At 43.2% G+C, this 26,867-nt stretch overlaps 2 protein-coding genes across 5 annotated transcripts in view; one reads left to right on the forward strand and one right to left on the reverse strand.

Moving 5' to 3' along the window:
* The window catches only part of LOC100195767 (MYND-type zinc finger-containing chromatin reader ZMYND8), a 30,339-nt gene extending 24,774 nt beyond the window's left edge, over positions 1 to 5,565 (reverse strand). For all 3 annotated transcript variants that reach the window (XM_014135056.3, XM_014135055.3, XM_014135053.3), the window contains exons 1-2: positions 5,460 to 5,565; positions 2,473 to 2,700 (exon numbers count right to left, since the gene is read on the reverse strand). In XM_014135056.3, the coding sequence (XP_013990531.1) occupies positions 2,473 to 2,486 (14 nt within the window). In that variant the 5' untranslated portion in view covers positions 2,487 to 2,700; positions 5,460 to 5,565. The remainder of the gene's footprint in view (positions 1 to 2,472; positions 2,701 to 5,459) is intronic.
* Positions 5,566 to 6,001: 436 nt separating this feature from the next.
* On the forward strand, positions 6,002 to 24,582 carry LOC106566729 (translocating chain-associated membrane protein 1-like 1). Of its 2 annotated transcripts, none has more exons than XM_014135049.3 (11): positions 6,002 to 6,349; positions 7,452 to 7,512; positions 8,067 to 8,185; positions 8,557 to 8,673; positions 8,787 to 8,845; positions 9,487 to 9,571; positions 9,819 to 9,889; positions 15,452 to 15,556; positions 19,042 to 19,185; positions 19,341 to 19,501; positions 19,607 to 24,582. In XM_014135049.3, the coding sequence occupies exons 1-11, from the start codon at positions 6,230 to 6,232 to the stop codon at positions 19,678 to 19,680; spliced, it is 1,116 nt and encodes a 371-aa protein (XP_013990524.1). In that variant the 5' UTR covers positions 6,002 to 6,229; the 3' UTR covers positions 19,681 to 24,582. The 2 variants fall into 2 exon arrangements, with proteins under 2 accessions (XP_013990524.1, XP_013990525.1); XM_014135050.3 differs by having other exon boundaries at positions 19,610 to 24,582.
* Positions 24,583 to 26,867: the final 2,285 nt, after the last annotated feature.

The following is a 26,867-nucleotide window of genomic DNA, read 5'->3' on the forward strand; positions in this document are numbered from 1 at the left end:
TCCAATTTACGAGCAATGCTGCCTCAGCTAACCCCAGCAACCCCAGAGGACTGCCTAAAGATAACCTGTCACCAGATTACTAACATTAGGCCTACCACTAACATAACGCTAATGGAGCTCAATGTGAATTTATACACATCTCCAAGCTCACCTAATGATTGTTCAAAATTATGTCAATTTCTTTTTTTCCGGGGGTGTTGGATCACTTTTGGCTTTGTCCAACCTTTATTTAACTTGGCAAGTCAGTTAAGAACAATTCTTATTTACAATGACGGCCTACCCCGGCCAAACCTGGACAACACTGGGCCAATTGTGTGCCGCCCTATGGGACTCCCAATCACGGCTGGATGTGATACAGCCTGGATTCAAACCAGGGACTGTAGTGACACCTCTTGCACTGAGATGCAGTGCCTTAGACCGCTGCGCCACCCATCCCCCATCCTTTCATGAACCACAGTAAAAGAGGAAGCTAACGTAATGGTGCTTGATGTGCCATTCACATACTGTAATTAGAACATGCTTTGTATAGAGCCAAACCAAGGTGGTTGATAGTGAGGATGTAGAAATTCAATTATAGATTTGATACCAAAGTTAGCTCATAATTGTAAATGGAAATACAATACTAGAAAAATGAATGTAGGCATATCGAAGAAAAATGTGGATTTTAAGATCTGCCGTGCCATGGTAACTAATTACATAATTAGAACCTATGAATGACTTTGACTCATGCAAACATTTACTTTTAGGCACTACTTGGAAACTGGAAGGGGCTAGTTATTAATTGTGATTCATTATTTGAATTAAGAACCATAAAGTAATGTCCTACTAAAAAGCAGTGGAAACAGTACCATAAAATGCTACCAAAAAGGATTCTTGTGAATTGAAAGCCAGATATGCAGTTTCAATAACCTACTTACAATAGGGGATATGATTATTTTAACACAAGTATTTCAGAAACGTCAAACCAGGCATTTAAATGAAGCAGCAGATCAATGGTGTTTTTGTCTCTACAGCTATAAATAGGTGAGAGGCCCGAGCAGTGCAAGGGGGGGAAAGAACACAAGCACACAAATGCAGACAAGTATGAGTTAAGCTGAAGTCAAACAAACCATCACACAAACAAGATACATGCAATGAACAATCACTAAAAATTTAGTGTTTCTCTGGGTGGCAGTTTGATTTGTAATGACATGAGTAGAGCATTACCCAGAGGGACACTCAGTTTCTAACACAAAATGGCCACTGTTTGAGGCACAGAGCAGAAGAAGCAGCTTTACAAGGATGAGTGCTACAGTCATCGTAGCACTGGCCTGTAAACTGGAGGCCTTTGGCCGTAAATTGAGACCCCATATTCCATGAGCTTCAAAACAACTAGACTACACAGGGCTACTAATGTGTGGAGGAAGAATGAAATGTACCAATTGGTTAGGAACACTAATTGAACTCTGAGGACTCAGTTCTGATGAGGGTGAGACTGGAAAGGAATTTAGCCATATGAGGCAGGCAGTCGCTGCTTTGTTCGTATTTGCGTCAATTGGTGAAGAATTATCCTTCATATTTTTGTATTACATTTTTTATTTAACTAGACAAGTCAGTTAAGAACAAATTCTTATTTACAATGACGACCTACCCTGCCAAACCCCAACCCGGACGACGCTGGACCAATTGTGCGCCGCCCAATCACGGCCAGTTGTGATATAGCCTGGAATCAAACCAGGGTCTGTAGTGACGCCTCTAGCAGTGCCTTAGACCGCTGCGCCACTCGGGAAAATCTGCAGATATTAATTCTGAAAGTATTAATTTTGTCCCCCCACACACTACTTACTGTAAGAAACCAGTGTTGAGTTAGCTATCAGCGTCTGGAGACCCCCCGCCCCGGTCAGTCTAACAGGGCATGTGTTTCCCCCACAACCAGTCTCCCTGGCGTTTCCCCCACGACCATTCTCCCTGGCCTGGCGTGACACATTAGATCACAACAACAAAAGATACATAACACCCCCCCCACTAGTCTTCCTCAGCCACCCATCCCCCAGTCTTGTGTGCCATGACACACAAGGCTGGCACAGCAGAGAGGAGATAGATAAGAGATTGCCCATTTGTAGCTTACTCTCTTCTGCATTATAAAAAAGACAAGGAAAACAAGGATTTGCCATGGTCGCCTCTGCAGTCCACTGCATGGCAGCCTGGATGTCTGGGGAACACATGTGAGCCTGCCTGCCACACACAAACACACAGAGACAGACAGAGAGTGCAGAGGGGAGAGCTCTAACCCAACCCCCACCTAAGCTCTCTGTGGTACAGGGGCCTTGCAAGGCCTCCCCTGCCCCCAAAGCCCCCCCCCCCACTCCTTTGGGAAAGCAATCTGTGATTTTCAGGTATTCACATTCAGATTTGCACAGCAACAGTCACACAACAGAGAAGGAGGAGGAAGGAATGTTGTAATTAGAGTTGAGATAAAGAGACAGGGCTTACCTCTGTGGATGCATGGCTGCCTGACACACTGTTATGGCAACACTTATAAAACATGGAGGACACTCTCAGCCGGGGAAGGCTCCGTTCTTCAGGCAAGGCGATCAGGCCTGTCTGATGGTAGCCAGGCCCTGACTGGCCCCTTTGTCACAGGCGGGATGTAAGACCGCATCCGATTGGCCGAAGGGTTTCCTGAGTAATTATCTTTGTTCAGCGCAAGCAGGAGCAGCTCTGAGTGCAGGAGAGACATGGAGATAAAAGAGAGAGAGAGCTAGGCCCAAATCACAAAATAACACACACACAACAATGTAATACTTTTTCCTAAGGTTGCATCTGGTGCAAGTTGTGTTATTTTCACAGATTATATAGTAGAAATGGCAGCATCTACTAAATGAAAAACAGACAGCAGGGCTGCTCTGTTGTAACCTCCATTTTTGTAGAGAAGGCCTTTGTCTAAACCCCTCCCTTCTTCTCAACCGTCTTCAGGAGAGAGAGGGCACATAGGCTCGTTCTTCACCAAAACTACAACCAAGGCCTGGAGAAATTGCACACAATTTAAAATGTAGACCAGGGAAGGTTTCCCTATAATATAAGTGGAATTAAAAGAAAAACTGAATGGTAAATCCAGATGATATATACAAAAAATAATAGGATTAACATAAAAGGAAACAAGTTACAAATATTCTGTAATAAATATGAATAAATTCAAAAGAAAGGCTATTTATGGGCTTGTTCCAAAATAAAAATAGCTATTATGTATACTACAACAAGATGGGACTCATTTTATCTGCTAAGAGCTACATTAAAACATTTTACTAAAATAATACTTCTATAATTAATAAATCATCAGGCCAAACAACATTACTTGAAAGTTCAGTTTCTCTAAAAGAGAAACATACAAGTAAAACAAAAACAATTTCATAAAAAAAAAGCCAATACTTTTTAGGCAAAAAAATAAATACATACAATACGTTACATATTGTTATATACCAGGGGTCAGCAACAGGCTCAATAGTGATTTTTTGGGAGCTCCCCAGAGTAGTTTGGGGGTTGTTTTTCGGTTGAAAAAAAGACTAAAATTATTTTGTAATGCCAGACAATGCAGACCAGAACAAATGACAGTGTGTGCATGTACGTGTGTTCCAAGGAACCTCCCGCTTGCATCATGTGCTTTGTGAAAATCATCAATAATTCACTGTACCTGGGTAACAGCACCTGTCTGTTATTGCTAACTCTCAGACAGGCCAGTTTGTCAATTGGAGTAGGTTTTAAATAGCTCACCAGGCCACACTCCCAACACAGAGGTTACAAGCAATGGTAACTAAGGCTCGCACACATTGAATGTGGATCTAGAGTTTCTGTTTCCTCCGTCACCATTTTTCACACAATTCCACATGTAAAATCGGTGCGCACTCGGTTCTCAAATTTCGTTCAGAAGTGCTAAATATTCTCGGCCAGCAAACGCTATTGGTGTGTCTGAGCCCTAACACTCTGTGCTTGTAACTACTACTACTCTTCACCATCTGCCACTATTCCTTACCACAGGTGCAGATATGTGAATAGCAAAGGCATTAGGTTATATCATTATAGCCTTTCCGGCAGGTAGCCTAGTGGTTAGAGCGTTGGGCCAGTAACCGAAAGGTTGCTGGATTGAATCCCTGAGCTGACAAGGTAAAAATCTGTCGTTCTGCCCCTGAGCAAGGCAGTTACTGTTCCCCGGGCGCTGATGACCTGGTTGTCGATTAAGGCAGCCCCCCGCACCTCTCTGATTCAGAGGTTAAATGTGGTTAGACACATTTCAGTTGAAGGCATTCAGTTGTACAACAGACTAGGTATCCCCCTTTCCCTTTTGAAAGGATATGTTGTTGTGAGCACAGGACATGTGTGCTTGGTGGAGAATTGGGGCTAGAAGAACACAGAAGTAATTGGTTTCATAACACAATTCAAGCACGTGCAATGCTGTCCTCTAGTGAATAAAATGAGAATAACATAAGACAGATTCAGACGCCCCTGGCCCTCACAGGTTCACCATTTCCACCGGTGACTCTTCACCCTGCCTCTATATGAATACTATTGACATATTTGTCGGCACCAACCATGCTAATGTGACAACTGTCTAGCCTAGATTGATGGATATACACTCCTCTGAACTATTTGTGCGGTGTCTTGCCTAAAAGGACAACTGTTTGGCCAGATGGTTATTCACTCTGTGCCTTTTTTCTGCTTGCTCTGTTAGGGATCTTGGCCGGGTTACTGTGAAGCATTTGTTTGACAAATTTGTATGACAAATGTTGTCGAAAGGACTAGGTCTATATTGATTGGTTTTCAATCAGCTCGTACTCTTGGTACCTTGACTATTGTGTAATGTTTCCGGAACAGTTAACAGTTAGCTAGGTTTAAAAAGTTAAGCGTACAGAAAATGTAATCCATGACTGTAGCTACTCGGTACTCCACTTTAAAAAAGGACATATTGATACAGACATATCTATAAATCCTGGCATTTGTACAAATGATATGGCAGAGCCCAATTATACCATAACAGCTCATATCAATATGGTTTGACAGCCTATACTAAAATACATATAATTGTGTTATTATTGAATGTGAAGGCTGGGGTCAGGAGTGACTGAATGAGTGACAAGCCAGGGTGAAAGATTAAACCATCATTGACAGTAGGATTACCCGAATGTGTACCAAGTTACCTAGGTTGGTTCCTTTTGGCAATACAATTCCATATACTTAACAGACTTGTAAAGTGTAACTACGTAGCTATATCAAACGGGTTCACCATCACCACTAGCTACTTCCTTTGCGTAGTGGGCTTTGTTGGCTACAGTAACTAGCTAATGTTAGCTAGCTAACTAGCTGCTGACGTTAATAATAACAACCGTTTCCTGATTCACATTGAGAAATATTTCCTATTTTACACGCTTTATTTTGCTAAAACTAAAGGAATAAATGGTATTTCACGTAAAACAATCAATACGTACCCGATAATGAAGATATGTATGTAAAATAAAATCTGACTGGACGGAATGAAAGATGGCTTAGAGGTATCCCTTCTTTCCCTCAACATTGATTGGGCGGATTCGATTACGCTGAACTTCGGGGTACCGGTGCATGGTCCGTGACATGCATCCTGCAGAAGCATTAACCTTTTCTCCATAACATATATTTTCAAACTAGTTTTCTATGGGAAGGCAGATAAAGCGTTTTTATCAAAAGCAATACATTTTGCATGCGAAAACACATAATCCTACTCATTACTCCTCGTGCTTAACTGCGTCACTTTTGTGTGGAGCAGACTTCGCCGTGGGCTTTGAACGGGGCACCTGGCTCACGCCCGGGAGGCAGCCCGGGTCCAAAACGATTGCAATCAACTTTAACCCTGTGCCAGATTAATCGAATCCCCTAATTGACTTGCTAGGAAACCGACACCTCCTCCACCAATTCCCTTGCACGTGATTTGTTCAGCATAGTGTCAACCATGGGTTCAACGAGGCGGGATTTTCTATCTACGTCAATGGGCGGATCTTGAGTGTAGGAACCGAACTGGGAGGGGACGTTTGACTGGCCAGTAACGAAGTGCGTGGTGTTGTGTACATTTTTATCGTTTCTAAGCTAGTTAACACATGAACGGCAATTTACACCGTGAACTGGCAGTAGTGGCGGGAGCAAAATAGGACAGTTTGCATCTGAATGCAAGCAGGGCTGCGAGTGACTGAATAGCGGCAGGTAGTGAGAGCTGTATCGGTCAGCCATGGGTTTCCGAAAGAAGAACAAGAGCCCGCCGGTGCTGAGCCACGAGTTCGTGATCCAGAATCACGCGGATATGGTTTCATGTGTGGCTATGATAATTCTCCTCGGCCTGATGTTCGAGGTACAGTGTTAAACCCTGGAATGTATGCTGCACAGTATATAAGAAAACGCCTCGTCTGAACTGTGATGACAACGTCAGCAAGACTCAAAGGGGACTGGGCGCAAGCGTCTCCCTTCTCATATGTCACACCGATTGCCAAGGAAGACAGGAGGCACACTGCTAAATAGTTGCTGGTCAGCTAGCATGTCACACCAACTAGCTAGCTATCTAATATTACCAAATGGATAGAAAGCGCTAGCCAGTTTGCTATCACATCCATGCATGTGACAGTAAACGATGGGGATTGTTTACATTACCCAACTCCCATTCAAGTCTGCAAAAACGTAATCAATTGAGTGCTTGTTGCTGTTAACTGAACTTGCAAGGTTGGCCTGCTAGGCAACTTGTTCTGAAAATGAAACACGATCGCATGTTGGCTATCTAGCCAGTTCCCCACCCAATTTGTCAGTCTCATTGAGTACGTTTACATGTACACTAATAATCCGATATTAAACTGATTATGGCAGTAGACAGATTATGCAATAGTCATGTAAACGCCTTACTCTGTTTATCTTAATCTTATTAAGGTCAAAATCGAAGTAAACATACGCCAATTAAAACACAATGTCTGGGCAATCTTTGGATTGATTAAATCATGTAAACACCTTAATGGCGTTCCAGCGGTGTATTTGGTCTGCGCATGTGCTAGCACCAGCCGAGCGAGCCTCCGTCTAGCACGAGTGAGGTATGTTAGGAACAACTGAATGTATGGGTCTTAGAAGTAGTTTTCACATACACACGTCATATGTTTGAAATCAGAATAACACTTGTTTCTCCAAAATAACATGTTTGCTGTGGTAGAACGTTTATTTTGATTGGCGATTTTCAGCAGTTATCAGAGTGCCATCAGGTAGCCAAACAGGATTATTAGGGAAATAGTTATTCTTGCAAAGCATGTATTGGTTTTAATCGAACCTGGCTATCCACAATAATCGCAAACATTTTATTGTGATTGATTCCTATGCATCTGCATTATCAGGAAGAACCACTCTTGTTACAAAGTACCATTACAAGACCTTTTGCTACAACAATGCTTCTATTTGATATCTTTCGTTTATTGCAGGTCACAGCAAAGTTTGCCATCATGTTCATCACCGTTCAATACAATGTGACTCAAAGTCTTGGTAAGTTTACATAATTTTTATTAGTAGTTATTTTACCAAGTTGACACATTCTCATTTACAGCAATGACATGGGGAATAGTTACAAGGGAGAGGAATGAGCCAATTGGAAGCTGGTGGTGATTAGGTGGCCATGACGGTATGAGGGCCAGATTGGGAATTTAACCCCCCTACTCTTACAATAAGTGCCATGGGATCTTTAGTGTCAGGACACCCATTAAACATCTCATCCAATTAATGGCACCCTACACAGGGTAATGTCCCCAATGACTGCCCTGGCACATTGGGGTATGTATATATATTTTTTTAGACCAGAGGAAAGAGTGCCTCCTACTGGCCCAGCATCTGGTCTCCCATCCAGGGACTGACCAGGACCAACCTTGCTTAGCTTCAGAGCCAAGCCAGCAGTGGGATGCAGGGTGGTATGCAGCTGACATAATTCTTTGTATTTATTTCTAAAACGTAATATAATTTTACAGTATTTAGTGCATGTATCCAGTACCTTGTATTTGAAGCCATTGACCAAGTTGTTTTTTTGTTCATCTGTATGTTATCAGACGAGAGGGCTGAGCAAGTGAACCTGTACCAGTACGGTCCTAAAGACATAGCCACTGTGTTCTTCTACCTGCTCATTGCTGTCATACTCCACGCCTTAATACAGGAATACATTCTCGATGTGAGTGTCTCTGCACACAGACCCCTTTTTGTATGTGTGTGTGTGTGTGTGTGTGCGCGTACGTGTATGTGCATGCACGTGTGTGACTAAAAGAGAAAGGAGGATATCTGTATAGGTAGTTAATCTACAGAACACATAGTCACTGTGTGTGCTCGTGTGTGTCTCTCCCCCTCTTTTCCAGCCCAAGTGTGATCATAACTGAAGGTCTGGCCCTGTCTCTCTTAGCAGTCTTATCCTTCTCACCCTCTTAGGCAGTCAAATAGTAACCTCCTCGGCCACTTCCTTCTCTTACACAGCCCACAGCAAATGATAACGGACACGTTTCTCTTCGTCGGTATGCATGTCTCATGTCCTATTCTCTCTGATTTCAGAAAATGAATAGGCGGTTGCACCTGTCGAAAACCAAACATAGCAAGTTCAATGAATCGGGACAGCTTGCTGCCTTCTACTTATTGTCCTTCATCTGGGGCTGCAGCATCTTAACAGCGGTAAGAAGACCAATGAAACGCTGCCAGGAGCCTTGGAGCATTATGTGAAGACAAGCAGTCCATCCCGTTGTATTTGTTCTTTGGCTCATGCCGTCTCTCTTCTTACCTGTTAGGAGGAATTTGCGACAAATCCTACTTTCTTATGGGAGGGCTACCCACACACCCACATGGTGTAAGTAAGGATTTATACATACATTTTACGCCTTCGGGTCACTCATTCATTATTTCAACATTTCAGAGGGACAGGGTTAGTACTGTTTTCATCACAACTTTTTGTGGAGTTACCAAGTGTTCTAGAACACAATAATTCTCCACAAGTGTTCTGTGACGGCTCAGATTTTTGAGTTGACACAGTGGAAAGGCCTTAGTGACCCAGGGTGGATTGCAGCCCTAGTATTGCGCATGGGAGTACACTGTCCTGCTGTCTCATCAAATCTATTTTAGACATCAGGTTCCCCTAAAATATTTATTCCAAATGTGATGTTTTACTCAAGCTAGACACACAGCGCTAAGTGTCTGTCTTTTCCATCCCTCTCCTCATTTCTCATTGTGTAAAGAGGTGTTATTTCAATCCATTTTATTAGGGGAAATAGATTAAGCAGGAATGCATAGATTGTGAACTGAATATTTTCACCCAGGTTACATACATTTTTCTTATTGATGGACTTTCATCTATCTTTGAAAATCATGTTTGTAAATGCATGTAACAGGATCTAAGTTATCATGAGCAAACGTTCATGTCCCATCATATCCACTCGCTCCCTGCATAGATAGACCGGATCTCTGCCTGCCTCTAACCTGCCCTCTCTGCAGCTTTCAGGTGAAGTTCTTCTACATTTGCCAAATCGCATACTGGCTCCATGCCCTTCCTGAGCTGTACTTCCAGAAAGTGCGAAAGGTAAGGGTGCATGATCACACCTTGGGTTAGGTCCTAAAGATGACACATCTGTCATTTAAACATGGAAGGATACATCTTGTCATTCTATAATTCCCCATTGTTGCAAGACATGGTTCATATTCTTTATTCTCCTCTTACAAACCCTTTTGTGGGTGTAAAAGTCATGTGGCACTGAAGCTGCTGTGCCACACACCTACACTGATACAGCAGTCATTAATAAAGGCTCTTTCCTGCTTGTGTGTTTCAGGAGGATATTCCCCGCCAGCTCTATTACATTTGTCTTTACGTCTTCCACATCACCGGTGCCTACATCTTAAAGTGAGTGTGCGTCATCTCAGGGAAGTGGTTAGATAAGAAGATAAAGACTATATGAATGGAGCTACCGTTCAGCACTTCCTTACTAATGCACTTTAAAACCTCTTCGGGATAGGAACCTTCATCTCAATTTCCACCTAAAATGACATACCCAAATCTAACTGTCTGTAGCTCAGGACCTGAAGCAAGGATATGCATATTCTTGGTACTATTTGAAAGGAAACACTTTGAATGTGGAGATGTGAAATTAATGTAGGAGAATATATCACAATAGATCTGGTAAAAGATAAAACAAACAAACAAAAAAATGTGTTTTCTATTTTTATTGCAAAGAAAGGCCATACATTGAGAGAGGAAGCGGGGGAAATTTAGATGTTGTCCACAACAGGGCAACAGACTGATACATTTAAGAATGAGAGAGCTACATAATATTTTGTATGAAGTCTCACAGGTGTCACTCACGAGTTTGCCCAAATGTACCCAAGTGGCCGAATTGGTCAGTTGATACATTTTCAAGTCGATAAATATAGAGAAAATACAAAAATGCTATGGTAATAAAAAATTTAGGTTTACACACAAAGATGGGGGCTGTACTTTCCAGTCATGTCCAGCTGAGGTCCTGGCTGCCTTTTAGGTCGACATGATGGTGGAAGTGACTCCACATCATCCTCTAGCAGTGTGCCAACCTCCTCTCCCTCAGTGGTAGTTGCCCCTAGTGCACTGGCCCTCCTCCACTTCTGAGCTGGCCTCTTCACACGTCTAGATGGCCGGGTGGGTGTGGAGCCAGAGACGGCAGCAGGGGTCAGACTGGAGGAACCAGTTCCTACGTTTAACTGAGTGGGGATGGATGACTTGAATGTGGTCTCTTTGGAGTTGGCTCGCAGAGGTCACCTCTACCACTATTGAGGATTTAAAAAAAAATCTGAACTCAAGTTTACTATTACTTATTTTATTAGACTTTTATTTTAGCAGGGGGTGAACCCTGCATCAATACTTTTACGGATGAGCCCTGTATCAATACATAAAATACACAACACATCTATAAATATATATATATTATATAGAGTATGGGGAACACAATCACTGTAATGAAATATGTGGACCAATAGGCATTAAGACACTCAAACCACAGCCACAGCATGTCATAGCTAACATAAACATACACAGTCAAAAGTTTTAGAACACCTACTCATTCAAGGGTTTTTATTTATTTTTACTATTTTCTACATTGTAGAATAATAGTGAAGACATCAAAACTATGAAATAACACATATGGAATCATGTAGTAACCAAAAAAGCCACTCTTTGCCTTGATGACAGCTTTGTACACGCTTGGCATTCTCTCAACCAGATTCACCTGGAATGCTTTTCCAACAGTCTTGAAGGAGTTCCCACATATGCTGAGCACTTGTTGGCTGCTTTTCCTTCACTCTGCGGTCCAACTCATCCCAAACCATCTCATTTGGGTTGAGGTCGGGTGATTGTGGAGGCCAGGTCATCTGATGCAGCACTCCATCACTCTCCTTCTTTGTCAAATAGCCCTTACGCAGCCTGGAGGTGGGTTGGGTCATTGTCTTGTTAAAAAAAACAAATGATAGTCCCACTAAGTGCAAACTTAGTGGTGTATCGCTGCAGAATGCTGTGGTAGCCATGCTGGTTAAGTGTGCCTTGAATTCTAAATAAATCACAGACAGTGTCACCAGCAAAGCACTCCCACACCATCACACCTCCATGCTTCACGGTGGGAACCACACATGCGGAGATCATCCGTTCACTTACTCTGCGTCTCACAAAGACACGTCGGTTGGAGCCAAAAACCTCAAATTTAGACTCATCAGACCAAAAGACAGATTTCCACCAGTCAAATATTCATTGCTCGTGTTTCTTGCCCCAAGCAAGTCTCTTCTTCTTATTGGTGTCCTTTAGTAGTGGTTTCTTTGCAGCAATTTGACCATGAAGGCCTTATTCACGAAGTCTCCTCTGAACAGTTGATGTTGATGTGTCTGTTACTTGAAATCTGTGAAACATTTTATTTGGGCTGCAATTTCTGAGGTGCATTTAACTCTAATGAACTTATCCTCTGCTGCAGAGGTAACTGGGTCTTCCTTTCCTGTGGCGGTCCTACGAGAGCCAGATTCATCATAGTGCTTAATGGTTTTTGTGACTGCACTTGAAGAAACTTTCACAGTTCTTGAAATTTTCCAGATTGACTGACCTTCATGTTTTAAAGTAATGATGGACTGTCGTTTCTCTTTGCTTATTTGAGCCGTTCTTGCCATAATATGGACTTGGTCTTTTACCAAATAGGGCTATCTTCTGTATACCACCCCTACCTTGTCACAACAAAACTGATTGTCTCCAACGCATAAAGAAGGAAAGAAATTCCACAAACGGACTTTTAACAAGGCACACCTGTTAATTGAAATTCATTCTACCTCATGAAGCTAGTTTAGAAAATGCAGTGTGTGTGAAGCTGTCATCACGGCAAAGGGTGGCTACTTTGAATATATTTAGATTTAACACTTTTTTTGGTTACTTCATGATTCCATGTGTTATGTCATAGTTTTGATGTCTTCACTATTATTCTACAATGTAGAACATAGTAAAAATAAAGAAGAACCCTTGAATGAGTAGGTGTGTCCAAACTTTTGACTGGTACTGTATATACATTACCTTCGAAAACTATTCAGACCAATTTACTTTTTCCACAGTTTGTTAGGTTACAGCCTTATTCTGAAATAGATTACATGTTTTTTTTTCTCTCAATCTACACACAATACCCCATAATGATGAAGCAAAAACAGGTTTAGACATTTTTGCTAATTTATTAAAAATAAGAAACAGATATTACATTTACATAAGTATTCAGACCCTTTACTCAGTACTTTGTTGAAACACCTTTGGCAGAAATTACAGCCTTGAGTCTTCTTGGCTACACCTGTATTTGGGGAGTTCCTCCCATTATTCTCTGAAGATTATCTCAATCTTTGTCAGGTTGGATGGGGAGCGTCGCTGCACAGCTCTTTTCAGGTCTCTCCAGACATATTCGATCGGATTTAAGTCCGGACTCTGGCTGTGCCACTCAAGAACATTCAGAGACTTGTCCAAAAGCCACTCCTGTGTTGTCTTGGCTGTGTGCTTAGGGTCGTTGTCTTTCGCCCCAGTAGGTTTTCATGAAGGTTCTCTCTGTACTTTGCTCCGTTCATCTTTCCCTCGATCCTGACTAGTATCCCAGTCCCTGTCGCTGGAAAACACCGCCACACCATGATGCTGCTACCACCATGCTTCACCATAGGGATGGTGCCAGGTTTCCTCCAGACATGACGCTTGGCATTCAGGGCAAAGAGTTCCGTCTTGGTTTCATCAGTCCAGAGAATCTTGTTTCTCATGGTCTGAGTTATTTTGGTGCCTTTTGGCAAACTCCAAGCGGGCTGTCATGTGCCTTTTACTGAGGAGTGGCATCCGTCTGGCCACTCTACCATAAAGGCCTGATTGGTGGAGTGCTGCAGAGATGGTTGTACTTCTGGAAGGTTCTCCCATCTCCACAGAGGAACTCTGGCGTTCTGTCAGAGTGACCATTGGGTTCTTGGTCACCTCCCTGACCAAAGCCCTTCTTCCCCGATTGTTCCGTTTGGCCGGGCGGCGAGCTCTATGAAGAGTCTTGGTAGTTCCAAACTTTTTCCATTTTAGAATTATGTATGCTACTTTGTTCTTGGAGACCTTCAATGCTGCAGACATTTTTTGGTACCCTTCCTTAGATCTGTGCCTCGACACAATCCAGTCTCGGAGCTCTATGGACAATTCCTTCAACCTCATGACTTGTTTTTTCTCTGACATGCACTGTCAACTATTGACAGGTGTGTGCCTTTCCAAATCATGTCCAATCAATTGAATTTACCACAGGTGGACTCCAATCAAGTTGTAGAAACATCTCAAGGAAGATCAATGGAAACAGGATGTGCCTCAGCTCAATTTCGAGTCTCATAGCAACGGGTCTGAATACTTATGTAAATAAGGTATTTCGTTTTTTATAAATTTGCTGAAATTTCTAAACCTGTTTTCGCCTTGTCCTTATGGGGTATTGTGTGTAGATTAACAACAAAAAAATGTATTTAATTAATTTTAGAATAAGGCTGTAACGTAACAAAATGTGTAAAAAGTGAAGGGGTCTGAGTACTTTCCGAATGCACTGTTTACCCGGAGAGAGTTTGGTGTCTGGGGTGATGGGTGGGGTTAGTTGTAAACCTGTATGGATGTATTTGCTTTGTCCTCAAAATACCTCCCATACAGGCAACCTTTTTAAGTTTCCTACATGCAGGTCAAGTCTGACAAACTAATTTGTTGTGTGAAAGTGACTGTGGAAAAGTTCAGCAGTAATCACGGTAGTTGTGATATCCTATCAAAGTAGTATAATCATCAGAAGTACCTCTAACTGTTTTAGCTGACCTCTGAACCTCCTTGACCCAATACTATTTTAATGGCCTTCTGTTACTCAGCTCCTCTCCTTCAAGACCACTGGTCTGGAAGATGGGTAAAGGCAGCGTAGGGCTTTAATTTGATCCTAGTGCTCCACATACCTCTTTCTGATCACTGGGCATGACTGACAGGAGTATAGGGAAGGAAGGAGGTCATTCAAGTTTTTTTGCAAATGGCTTCAGTGTTATGATGTATCCTTTTCCCCTGCTGATGTTGTGGGCTGAATCACTTTTCCCTGTGTCCTTTCCGTATCCTCTCTCGAACAGCCCTCGTGGTGGTGGTCTTACCCCAAAAAACAACCTTAATATTTCTAATCGATGGGAGGACACCTACTTGTTGAGGAAAACTCATTCCAGGAATCAGGCAGAACTTAGCAGCTATAGGAGTTTATTCAATCAATTGCAAGAGAGATCACTCTCAGGATAAACCGGAGAAGAACTCAAGAGTTACAGAATCACACAGTCATTATATACTTATTCTACACAAAGAGCTGATTGCCTCTCCTAGGGGAAAGCAAGCTTACATGAGAGATAAGGGGGACTTGGCTCCACTTCCTTAAAGCATTGTACAAACAAAAGCATATTCTAACCAGTCCTCACAGCCTACATGACTGAGGGGAGTGATGAGTTCATTTCAGTTAGAAGAAGAATTTAGCCTTGAGCTAGGCCTCTAGTGCCCGATCGATAAGGAGTCAGCAGCAAATCCCTCCTTTGTGCGGTGTGTGAAGAGGGTACTGGACAGCTATGGAAAATTACCAGTTGATACACTACATATAGTACTATTCAAGCATTTACGTAGCATTAGACTGTAACAGAACCATTTTGCCCAAACATACTAAGCAATAATATTGGAAGTAGTGCCGGTCATAATTGCATTGCATGGATCAATTATAGGCCCTTTTTATGGTAGATATGCATAAATCATCGCTTCTATCTTCTGAACAACTTTTAAAGATGCTTCCTCCTGCAAATGTGAATAATATTTAATTTTATTGAGTAGTTCAGTACTGTTAATCCCTGGGCAGAAAATGTAATCTGATGAAGGTCTGTTATCTGTTTCCCCTGGTGTTTGCGGACTTCCTGTGTTCAGCCTCCACCGGCTGGGGCTGGTGCTGTTGGTACCTCATTACCTGGTGGAGCTCCTGTTCCACGCCTCACGCCTCTTCTACTTCAGTGATGAGAACAAGCAGAAGGGGTATGTATGAATTGTACGCTGGACACCCCCTCCATTTTCATACCAGTCAATACAAGGAGGGGGAGAAGTTGGGAATAAAACCTGCATACAGAGAGAGGTTTTGAATTTAATTTGTATTATTGCCACCTTCAGCAAGTCACTTGTGTGATACAATGGGAGCTTTTCATTTACATTACATTTACGTCATTTAGCAGACGCTCTTATCCAGAGCGACTTACAAATTGGTGCATTCACCTTATGATATCCAGTGGAACAACCACTTTACAATAGTACATCTATATCTTTTTTTGGGGGGGGGGGGGGGTAGAAGGATTACTTTATCCTATCCCAGGTATTCCTTAAAGAGGTGGGGTTTCAGGTGTCTCCGGAAGGTGGTGATTGACTCCGCTGTCCTGGCGTCGTGAGGGAGCTTGTTCCACCATTGGGGTGCCAGAGCAGCGAACAGTTTTGACTGGGCTGAGCGGGAACTGTGCTTCCGCAGAGGTAGGGAGGCGAGCAGGCCAGAGGTGGATGAACGCAGTGCCCTTCTTTGGGTGTAGGGACTAATCAGAGCCTGAAGGTATGGAGGTGCCGTTCCCCTCACAGCTCCGTAGGCAAGCACCATGGTCTTGTTGCAGATGCGAGCTTCAACTGGAAGCCAGTGGAGTGTGCGGAGGAGCGGGGTGACGTGAGAGAACTTGGGAAGGTTGAACACCAGACGGGCTGCCGCGTTCTGGATGAGTTGTAAGGGTTTAATGGCACAGGCAGGGAGCCCCGTCAGCAGCGAGTTGCAGTAATCCAGACGGGAGATGACAAGTGCCTGGATTAGGACCTGCGCCGCTTCCTGTGTAAGGCAGGGTCGTACTCTGCGAATGTTGTAGAGCATGAACCTACAGGATCGGGTCACCGCCTTGATGTTAGCTGAGAACGACAGGGTGTTGTCCAGGGTCACGCCAAGGCTCTTAGCACTCTGGGAGGAGGACACAATGGAGTTGTCAACCGTGATGGCGAGATCACGGAACGGGCAGTCCTTCCCCGGGAGGAAGAGCTGCTCCGTCTTGCCGAGGTTCAGCTTGAGGTGGTGATCCGTCATCCACACTGATATGTCTGCCAGACATGCAGAGATGCGATTCGCCACCTGGTTATCAGAAGGGGGAAAGGAGAAGATTAATTGTGTGTCGTCTGCATAGCAATGATAGGAGAGACCATGTGAGGATATGACAGAGCCAAGTGACTTGGTGTATAGTGAGAGTAGGAGAGGGCCTAGAACAGAGCCCTGGGGGACACCAGTGGTGAGAGCACGTGGTGCGGAGACGGATTCTCGCCACGCCACCTGGTAGGAGCGACCTGTCAGGTAGGATGCAATCCAAGAGTGAGCCGCGCCGGAGATGCCCAACTCGGAGAGGGTGGAGAGGAGGATCTGATGGTTCACAGTATCAAAGGCAGCAGATAGGTCTCGAAGGATGAGAGCAGAGGAGAGAGAGTTAGCTTTAGCAGTGCGGAGAGCCTCCGCGACACAGAGAAGAGCGGTCTCAGTTGAATGGCCAGTCTTGAAACCTGACTGATTTGGTTCAAGAAGGTCATTCTGAGAGGGATAGCAAGAGAGCTGGCCAATGACGGCACGCTCAAGAGTTTTGGAGAGAAAAGAAAGAAGGGATACTGGTCTGTAGTTGTTGACATCGGAGGGATCGAGTGTAGGTTTTTTGAGAAGGAGTGCAACTCTCGCTCTCTTGAAGATGGAAGGGACGTAGCCAGCGGTCAAGGATGAGTTGATGAGCGAGGTGAGGTAGGGGAGAAGGTCTCCGGAAATGGTCTGGAGAAGAGAGGAGGGGATAGGGTCAAGCGGGCAGGTTGTTGGGCGGCCGGCCGTCACAAGTCGCAAGATTTCATCTGGAGAGAGAGGGGAGAAATAGGTCAAAGCATAGGGTAGGGCAACGTGAGCAGGACCAGCGGTGTCGTTTGACTTAACAAACGAGGATCGAATGTCGTCAACCTTCTTTTCAAAATGGTTGACGAAGTCATCTGCAGAGAGGGGGGGGAAGGATTCAGGAGGGAGGAGGTGGCAAAGAGCTTCCTAGGGTTAGAGGCAGATGCTTGGAATTTAGAGTGGTAGAAAGTGGCTTTAGCAGCAGAAACAGAGGAAGAAAATGTAGAGAGGAGGGAGTGAAAAGATGCCAGGTCCGCAGGGAGGCTAGTTTTCCTTCATTTCCGCTCGGCTGCCCGGAGCCCTGTTCTGTGAGCTCGCAATGAGTCGTCAAGCCACGGAGCAGGAGGGGAGGACCGAGCCGGCCGGGGGGATAGGGGACATAGAGAGTCAAAGGATGCAGAAAGGGAGGAGAGGAGGGTTGAGGAAGCAGAATCAGGAGATTGGTTGGAGAAGGACTGAGCAGAGGGAAGAGATGATAGGATGGAAGAGGAGAGAGTAGCAGGAGAGAGAGCGAACGTTGCGACGGCGCAATACCATCTGAGTAGGGGCAGAGTGAGTAGTGTTGGAGGAGAGCGAGAGGGAAAAGGATACAAGGTAGTGGTCGGAGACTTGGAGGGGAGTTGCAGTGAGATTAGTAGAAGAACAGCATCTAGTAAAGATGAGGTCAAGCGTATTGCCTGCCTTGTGAGTAGGGGGGGACGGTGAGAGGGTGAGGTCAAAAGAGGAGAGGAGTGGAAAGGAGGCAGAGAGAAATGAGTCAAAGGTAGACGTAGGGAGGTTAAAGTCACCCAGAATTGTGAGGGGTGAGCCATCCTCAGGAAAGGAACTTATCAAGGCATCAAGCTCATTGATGAACTCTCCAAGGGAACCTGGAGGGCGATAAATGATAAGGATGTTAAGCTTGAATGGGCTAGTGACTGTGACAGCATGGAATTCAAATGAGGAGATAGACAGATGGGTCAGGGGAGAAAGAGAGAATGTCCACTTGGGAGAGAAGAGGATTCCAGTGCCACCACCCCGCTGACCAGATGCTCTCGGGGTATGCGAGAACACGTGGTCAGATGAGGAGAGAGCAGTAGGAGTAGCAGTGTTTTCTGTGGTAATCCATGTTTCCGTCAGCGCCAAGAAGTCGAGGGACTGGAGGGTAGCATAGGCTGAGATGAACTCTGCCTTGTTGGCCGCAGACCGGCAGTTCCAGAGGCTGCCGGAGACCTGGAACTCCACGTGGGTCGTGCGCGCTGGGACCACCAGGTTAGAGTGGCAGCGGCCACGCGGTGTGAAGCGTTTGTGTGGCCTGTGCAGAGAGGAGAGAACAGGGATAGGCAGACACATGGTTGACAAGCTACAGGAGAGGCTACGCTAATGCAAAGGAGATTGGAATGAACACTCACTGACACTCAATGACACTCAAATATAACTTTCCAATTTCCACTTTAGAAATTATAATTGATGTAAACTTTTCCTCCCTTATCGGACTAAACTGATTGATTTGAATAACCGATAGTGTCTTATGTGAGCCCATGGAAGGTGTCACTGTTGTTCCCATGGTGACTAACTCAGATTCTCTTTTCTTTTCCAGTTTCACTCTGTGGGCGCTACTTTTCGTCATCGCTCGGCTCCTTACCCTCACCCTCTCCGTACTGACTTTTGGCTTCGGACTGCCCCGCGCAGAGAACCAGGGTTTCTCACTGGCAAAGGGAAACTTCAATGTGCTTACCATTAGGCAAGTCATGTTTCTTAAGATCGCTTAATTTGCCCTGTTACCCCCTCTGATTCGGCCCTTGAGAGCAAGTTTGAACTTTTCATCTATCAAAGAAAGTAAAACGCCTGTCATTGCTCATGGCTGGTCTTCATAATGTTTCCCCCCTTGCCTCCCAGGATGACGTGCCTGGCTGCCATTTGCCTGACCCAGGCCTGGATGATGTGGAAGTTCATCAACTTCCAGTTGAAGAAGTGGAGGGAGCACAGCCAGAGCCAGGCCTCCAAGAAGAAGGCTTTCAGCCCGAAGAGCAAGCCCCACAAGAAGGACCTGGCCCGGGGTGAGTCTGCCGCTGCCCCTGCCCCCTTGGAACACCCACCTCCAACCATTACAACTCTGTGATGCAGATATGTTTCTGACATGTTGTTCTTGTTTGTTTTGTTAGTAGGTTCTGCCAACGGTGTGGTGAAGTCCGATGACAAGACGTCACCCCGTGCGAGAAAAGCCAAAGCCTCATAGAGTTGGAGGGAGAGAATGGAGGGATGGAGCTGAGGAGAAGTGAGGGGGCTATTCTCAATGTGACATTTTGTCTTTTCATCACTTACATTTTTTAATCTATTCCCCAAAACAACCTTAACTGTCTGTTTTGTGTTAGAACCTATGTTTTAATAGTTATGTTTTTGTTTGTTTTGAGGACCTAATATGTTTGTGTTCAGTTGTTCTTTCTGTGGATGGGATGTAAGCAGGGCAGGGTCGACTGGTTAAATGTTTTAAAGTATGAATCCACTACCCGTGTGTGCCCCACCAACTGCCCCACTGCTTGTGCTGTGTGTTCACTTTGAACGAAAACATGGGGTTTGGCCCTAAGCCACTCTGGGCTGGCCTTTTGGGCAAGGTGTGTCTGTGCTAAATCTCTCCCACTCAAATTTTGTTGCTTGAGAGAGAGGAAGTGGGAAGTAACTGGATAGATAATTGGTCAAAAAGTCATTTTTGGAGAGGAATTATCTGTAGCGATTGCATCCAGCTTCAGGGCCTTAGTCAATCAAACTTTCTAACTGGGTTTCTGAGGAAGTCAAACATGCACTGTTCAATCTTCACAGCAAGAGTGCATGTCACGATTCATGAGCTCAACAAAACATGTAAAACAAGAAGTGTGTGAAACATTGGACTAAAAGTTTATTTTACCTTGTCATTGGTTTTGTATAGGGACATCACCATTAACTCCTAACGGTGTCCGTTTGATGCCTGTATTGTTACTTGCTTTTGCCATATGAAATCTGTGCTATTATGGGATTGAGGCACTGTTAGTAGTTAGTCATTGAGTAGCCCCGTCTCACAGATTGACCAACTCTCTATCAGCCATATTCTGACTCAACTGGCCTTTATCCAAAACTCCATTACTGGAGATAATTCCTTTATCCATGCAGACAGAACTAGATCTCTTGAGCAAATGATGCATTGATGTACAGTACCAGTCAAAAGTTTGGACACACCTACTCATTTCATGGTTTTCTTTATTTTTACTATTTTCTACATTGTAGAATAATTGTGAAGACATCAAAACTATGAAAAAACACATGGAGTCATGTGTTAAACAAATCAAAATATATTTTAGATTCTTCAAAGTAGCCACCCTTTGCCTTGATGACAGCTTTGCTCACTCTTGGCATTCTCTCAACCAGCTTCAAGAGGTAGTCACCTGGAATGCATTTCAATTAACAAATGTGCCTTGTTAATTTGTGGAATTTCTTTCCTTAATACGTTTGAGCCAGTCAGCTGTGTTTTGACATGGTAGGGGTGGTATACAGAAGATAGCCCTATTTGGTAAAAGACCAAGAACGGCTCAAATAAGCAAAGAGAAATGACAGTCCATCATTACTTTAAGACATGAAGGTCAATCAATCCGGAAAATGTCAAGAACTTCGAAAGTTTATTCAAGTGCACTTGCAAAAACCATTAAGCACTATGATGAATCTGGCTCTCATGAGGACCACCACAGGAATGGAAGACCCAGAGTTACCTCTGCTGCAGAGGATAAGTTCATTAGAGTTACCAGCCTCAGAAATTGCAGACCAAATAAATGCTTCACAGAGTTCAAGTAACAGACACATCTCAACACCAACTGTTCAGAGGAGACTGTGTGAATCATGCCTTCATGGTCAAATTGCTGCAAAGAAAGCACTACTCAAGGATGGCAATAAGAAGAAGAGACTTGCTTGGGCCAATAAACACGAGCAATGGACATTTGACCGGTGAAAATCTATCTGGTCTGATGAGTCTACATTTGAGATTTTTGGTTCCAACCGCCGTGTCTTTGTGAGACGCAGAGTGGATGATCTCTTGAAAAACCCTTGAATGAGTAGGTGTCCAAATTTTTGACTGGTACTGTATGTGGAGGATTTGTGCAGGAGTTCAGGTGAGGTTTTTGTGTTTCAGTTCAAGATTTCAATCTCCGATAAGATTATATTAATTAATGAACAATGCCAATAATTAAGGCCTCAAGTTATGGCGTTAAGCCTAAAGGGTCATGGTTAGGTTTTGACGAGCTGTTGAGTTTGCATCTCAGAAGCATTCAGTGGCCTTTTTTTCACATCTACTGGAAGAGTTGAGTTATTTATTTCAGTCGTATCTTATTTTTTTATATCATGCTTTGGCAACTCTATAACCAGCATAGACGAGGTACAAAGCGAAACGCTTTCAGTCTCAACCCAAACGATACAATCCTCTTTTTAAGTGTCCTTAAAATGTCAGTGGCGTGAGCCATGGAGTTCTCCTCGGGTTTCCTTTTTTCTTTTTTTTGCCTTTTTTATATCTGAGTGTATGGCACAGGAGGCTGCTGAGGGGAGGATGGCTCATAATAATGGCTAGAATGGAATGAATGGAATGGTATCAAACACGTGGAAAATATGTATTTGGTGTGTTCAATACCATTCCATTAATCCATTCCATTAATCCGTTCCAGCCATTACTATGAGCCCCCCCCCCCCCCCCCAATTAAGGTGTCACCGGCCGCCTGTGGTGTATGTTGGCAGGCAGCTGCCTCCATCGACACCCACTTATTATACTGTACATCCCATTCTCAGATAGTCTCTTTTGCCAGACGGCTTACTTCCGCAATCTTTGAATGTGCCGTTGCCCAAGGTCTGCCTATAAGAGACTAATTCTCAGATGGGACTGGTGTGTGTGTGTGTTGGTGCGTGTTTGAGCCTGTGTGTGTGTGCATGCCCGTGTCTAGTTCTACCTGTGGTTATGCCTACTGTGTGCGTCCGTGAGGAAGTGAAGGCTCTGCGTGATTCATGCTTTAGTGTCTGCATTTTCACTTAAAAAAAGTTGTTGCCCTTTTGACTTCATGGAGCTTGACAGACAGTTTAACTCCCCTTGTTTCCTTTTAAATCCTTTACCTTGTTTTCATTTCACCTTTTTGTTAATTTATTTAAAAAAAGGCTTTTGTAATGAAGACAGTGAGTGGTAACTGAGTTATATTTTATATAAAGTCTTATTGGATGTTTGCTTACAACCCCTGGCCCTTCCTTAACCCCTGTCCTGTGTGAAATAGATTCTGTGACTTCTGTTTGCCACATTTGGGCTGAAGGGGCCTTCTTGCTCCACCAGTCCAGTGATTTGGACATTGCAATTGGACACTTATGTTATGTCCTGTAGAGACCCAATGCTGTTGTCACAAATGGGACGAGTTACCATTCCTAGCCTGAGCTCAGATCTGTTTGTGCTTCACCAACTTCTCTGACTAGCATTATAGTTGGCTGAAGCATATACTGATCTGGGACCAGGCTGCTTGTTTGGTATGTTGAGTAGTAGTATTGCTTCGGCAGAAAATAGATGACTTGAGTTTAGTCCTCATGCTGCTCTATCTAAAGCGTAAGTTGAAAGTGTGGAGGACTGGTGTTCTGTTTTGAGTCTGTTACATGGCAATGTCTTAGGAGGAAAGGAGGAGCAGATTACTTTTATACCAGCCTTTTACTTTAATGTATCTGATATTTAAAATAAAATAATCTATATGAATTCAACGCTACACTGTACTAAAAATACTTGTCAGATTTTTTTAGCTATTTTTATAGTTGAAAAAACTGTTAAAGTTCACTAATATTCACCACACACACAGAAATATATATGAATAGTATTTTGCATCCTTATTGGTATGAGTTGTTTTTATACATCAAAAGACAAAGCTTGCTCCCCTTTAAGTCAGGGTGCACATTTCAGTGCAAGAGAACTAGTCCTATTTCATAGTTTCACCATCTTATACTCTATTTCATAGATTAGGCCCTGTATTGAATTAGAGTAAATAAGAACCACTCTGCCATAGGACGATGCTCTGAAAGCACTATACTGAAACTGTGTCTTCTGCAGTAATTACAGTAGAATACTATAAAACGATCTGCTATCCATGTAATTAGATAGCAATGTTTGATCAGCAAGGATCCTGTTATGTTTTATTGTTCTAAGGTGTGTCCTGCAGGGGTATTTCATTGGGCCAGAACGATACCAGTATCTCAATGTTTTTTTTCCATGGCAAAAATTAAAACATGAAGCAGATCAAGTCTTTGGTCCTTTAAAAACCTGCTGTATGTCAAATATTGTGTGCTATAGCTTGGAAAATAAATTTGACTGGATGACAACATAATGAGGTTTGTTTCTAACATTAGGGCTGTTTTCTTAAAGAAGTTAAACCTGCTTTGTTTCCTTGCCACGATAGTAACGAGTATTGCGGTATTGGTATCGTCCCGGCCCTAGTATTTAACTTGAGCATTTGCCCTTCATCCATTCCTTTACTGATTTGATTTGATATCATAGTTCGTCATAATACGCCGTGCAAGGGGCTGAGTAACATGAGCCTCCTTCATCCAGGTTAGGAGACATGATATTCCCCTCTGAGTTGTATTCTCACTGGTACCACCACGCACACTATTGAAATATTCAGCGTAGTGAAGCATGACACCAATGGATCCCACTGTCTGTACTGTCAGCATTTTGGGTTGTAGCACTGACGTCTATAACCTAGCTCTTGACTGCAATGACCATTTGAACTCTGGTAAGGTGGCAATTTGTCCACACAATGCAAAGACCCATGCTAATAGTTTATTAGTTTTATATTAACCTTTAAGTGGCAACTACCATTAATGCATTTGAGATGATGAGATGCATTCATGCTTCATAACAGCCAGGAACAGAGAAAACACTACATTATTTCAGATTAGTTCTTATATGCACTGTCTTTGTTTTGTTGGGTTATTTTGCTGCTTGCGTCTAAAATGTTGTTGTATATTCCTTTTTTAAATGTGTCGTCTCTGATATGCTCTGGACCGTATGTATTTATGCGAAACCTTGTGATTTCTGTTTTTTGTTTCTTTGTTAGTATTTTTTTATTTCATGTTTGAATAAAGCCTTTGTTGACTATCCTGAGTGATGCTGTCACCTTCAGTGTGATTTGTTGCTTAAAGGTTGAAGAGTTGAATTGTTTCTATTTCTGTTGAAACTGAAGATAATGTGAGAGAGAAAAAACTGTAATTCCAGTCGCGACAGTGTTAGAATGATCCCACACTAAAGATATCAGAGGAAATGTATAGTCAGTCATACAGCAGGGGTTTATGCAAAACATTTAACTAATGTTGATATGGCTATGACTGCCCTTCCACTGATTTCTTATGTTCGATTTCAGATGAAAGTAGGCCTACCATCACATTCTACTTCATGAATCCCTAACTTGTTTTTCTGTTTATTTATGAGAATTGCAGACAAGAGGCTCAAGATTCGAGGAGGAGGTCTTTGAACCTAAACATTTCCCAAACTCTGTCCTGTGTCTTTTTTGGGGGGGATGCCAGGACTGAGTTTGAAAAACCCTGCTCTAACTGACTCAATGTCAAAAGTATTTCCTTTATTCTTTGTGTCATCTCATCCTCTACTCGCTGCCTCCTCAAAACGTCAGAGGAAAGCAAGGTTGTGGTCAGGTGATTTCTATGAAAATCCATGGGAAAGTTCTCTGATGGGGAACAGGTGTCCAAGCCTCATTTTGAGGACAGGAAGAGAACAAGGATTAAAATACTGCATCTTATCATAATTTGGATAAAGTAAGTATGCATGCCTGTCTGTACTTTGTAATATATTGTCCTATGCAACCAAATGCAACATTATTTTGGCAATGGTTCTCGTTGTTCATGTTTTACATGTATGTTCTTAAAGAATAGGTAGCTCTAATGTAACAACCTTAGTTGAGGGCAAGTAACTGATGATTTGTAAATGCTGAGCAGAGAACACTAGAAAAATATATTAATATAAGCTATTTGTTTTCATTATGTGAATGACTTAAATAAGATATATGAAATCTGTAGCTGACCATCTGGACGGGCTACACTTTAAACAGTGAAGCTTAATTGCATTACTGCTTTTAAAGGTTCAATCAAGATTCGAAGCTACTTTGACCTAAACGTTTCTGTATCTTGAAAATAGTGTTAAACGTGTGTATTGTAACAATCCTTTACAGGCTCTACTCATTACATCATTGATGAAACAAAAAGCCACAAAAGCGTTTGCAAAAGCAGAGAATGGTTAACCAATAGCTAATAGTTAAGGACACTTAAATCTGAAAAATATGTCATTTCAAGTAGGTATAACTACATATATTTCCTTTATGTTTCAATATTGTCACAGGACTTTGACTGAATCCATAATTCCATTGGGGAAAAATTGTCATAACTTAACCATTGAAGAAAACCTATAAACTAGCCCTACCTTCTGGTTTGTGTCTGGTGTTGCTTCCAATATTGCCCTTTGACGTGTATTTTTTTGTTGCTCCAGATTACCTCCACACTGAGATTGCCAGATATGTGTCCCTGGCCCCCATGCCTTCCTTGTAGTCCTCCCACTCGGCCTCTTCACTGAAGAAGATGAGATGGTTGTGGGGCAAATTACTACGATTTTTAGGGAGAAAGCGGTGCAGAACTACGGGTTGGTTCTTTTCACCACAAGGAGATTCTGGACGGCATGCAGATAGAAGAGTACATAGGAGTCCCCAAAGGCACTCAAGGCTCTGCTGAAGAGGTGCCAGAACAGATACCATGTCTTCAACAACAAGGACCTCACCAAGACCTCGCCAACCGAGAGCAGGTGAAAGGGCTGCTAGAAAAGGTAGAGAGGATGGTGGAGGGGAAAGGAGGAGGGTCCTATACCAATAAAATGTTGAGAAAGGCAAAGGAGCTTATCATCAGGAAGGTGATCATAATTAAGAAAACATTGAAGTCTCCCACCTCTGACTTTGACATCTGAATGATGGCCATCAACTGCCTTGAGGTCCTGGCAGAAATTAATAAGTGGGTGGTGCCATTATTTGTAGGGGCAGAAGTAGGAGCTGTTGCTGGGCCTATAGTTGTGGAGGCAATCACATGAGAAGCTGTGTGGTGTAGTAGTAGGAGCGGCTGTAGAAGGGATTGCAGGGTTGGTGATGGGTCCTGATGCAGACCACCACAAATGCCCACAGGTCAAAACAAGCAGCAGTGAAATTAGTGGCCGTGTTAGGGACTGCAGCAGTTAGCGGAGAAGGAGCTATAGCTCTGGGGTGGGGAGGATGTACAGAAGGCAGTTGCAGGAATCGTTTATGTGCGTACATGACTTATAGCTCTCTATTTGTAACAACTGAGTGAAGAATTAAAGAAACACCAGCCTTTATCAGATCTGCTGTTGCTCTGTTCTGG

The sequence above is a fragment of the Salmo salar genome, chromosome 13 (assembly GCF_965601325.2).
Source record: "Salmo salar chromosome 13, fSalSal1, whole genome shotgun sequence".
NCBI lineage: Eukaryota > Metazoa > Chordata > Actinopteri > Salmoniformes > Salmonidae > Salmo > Salmo salar.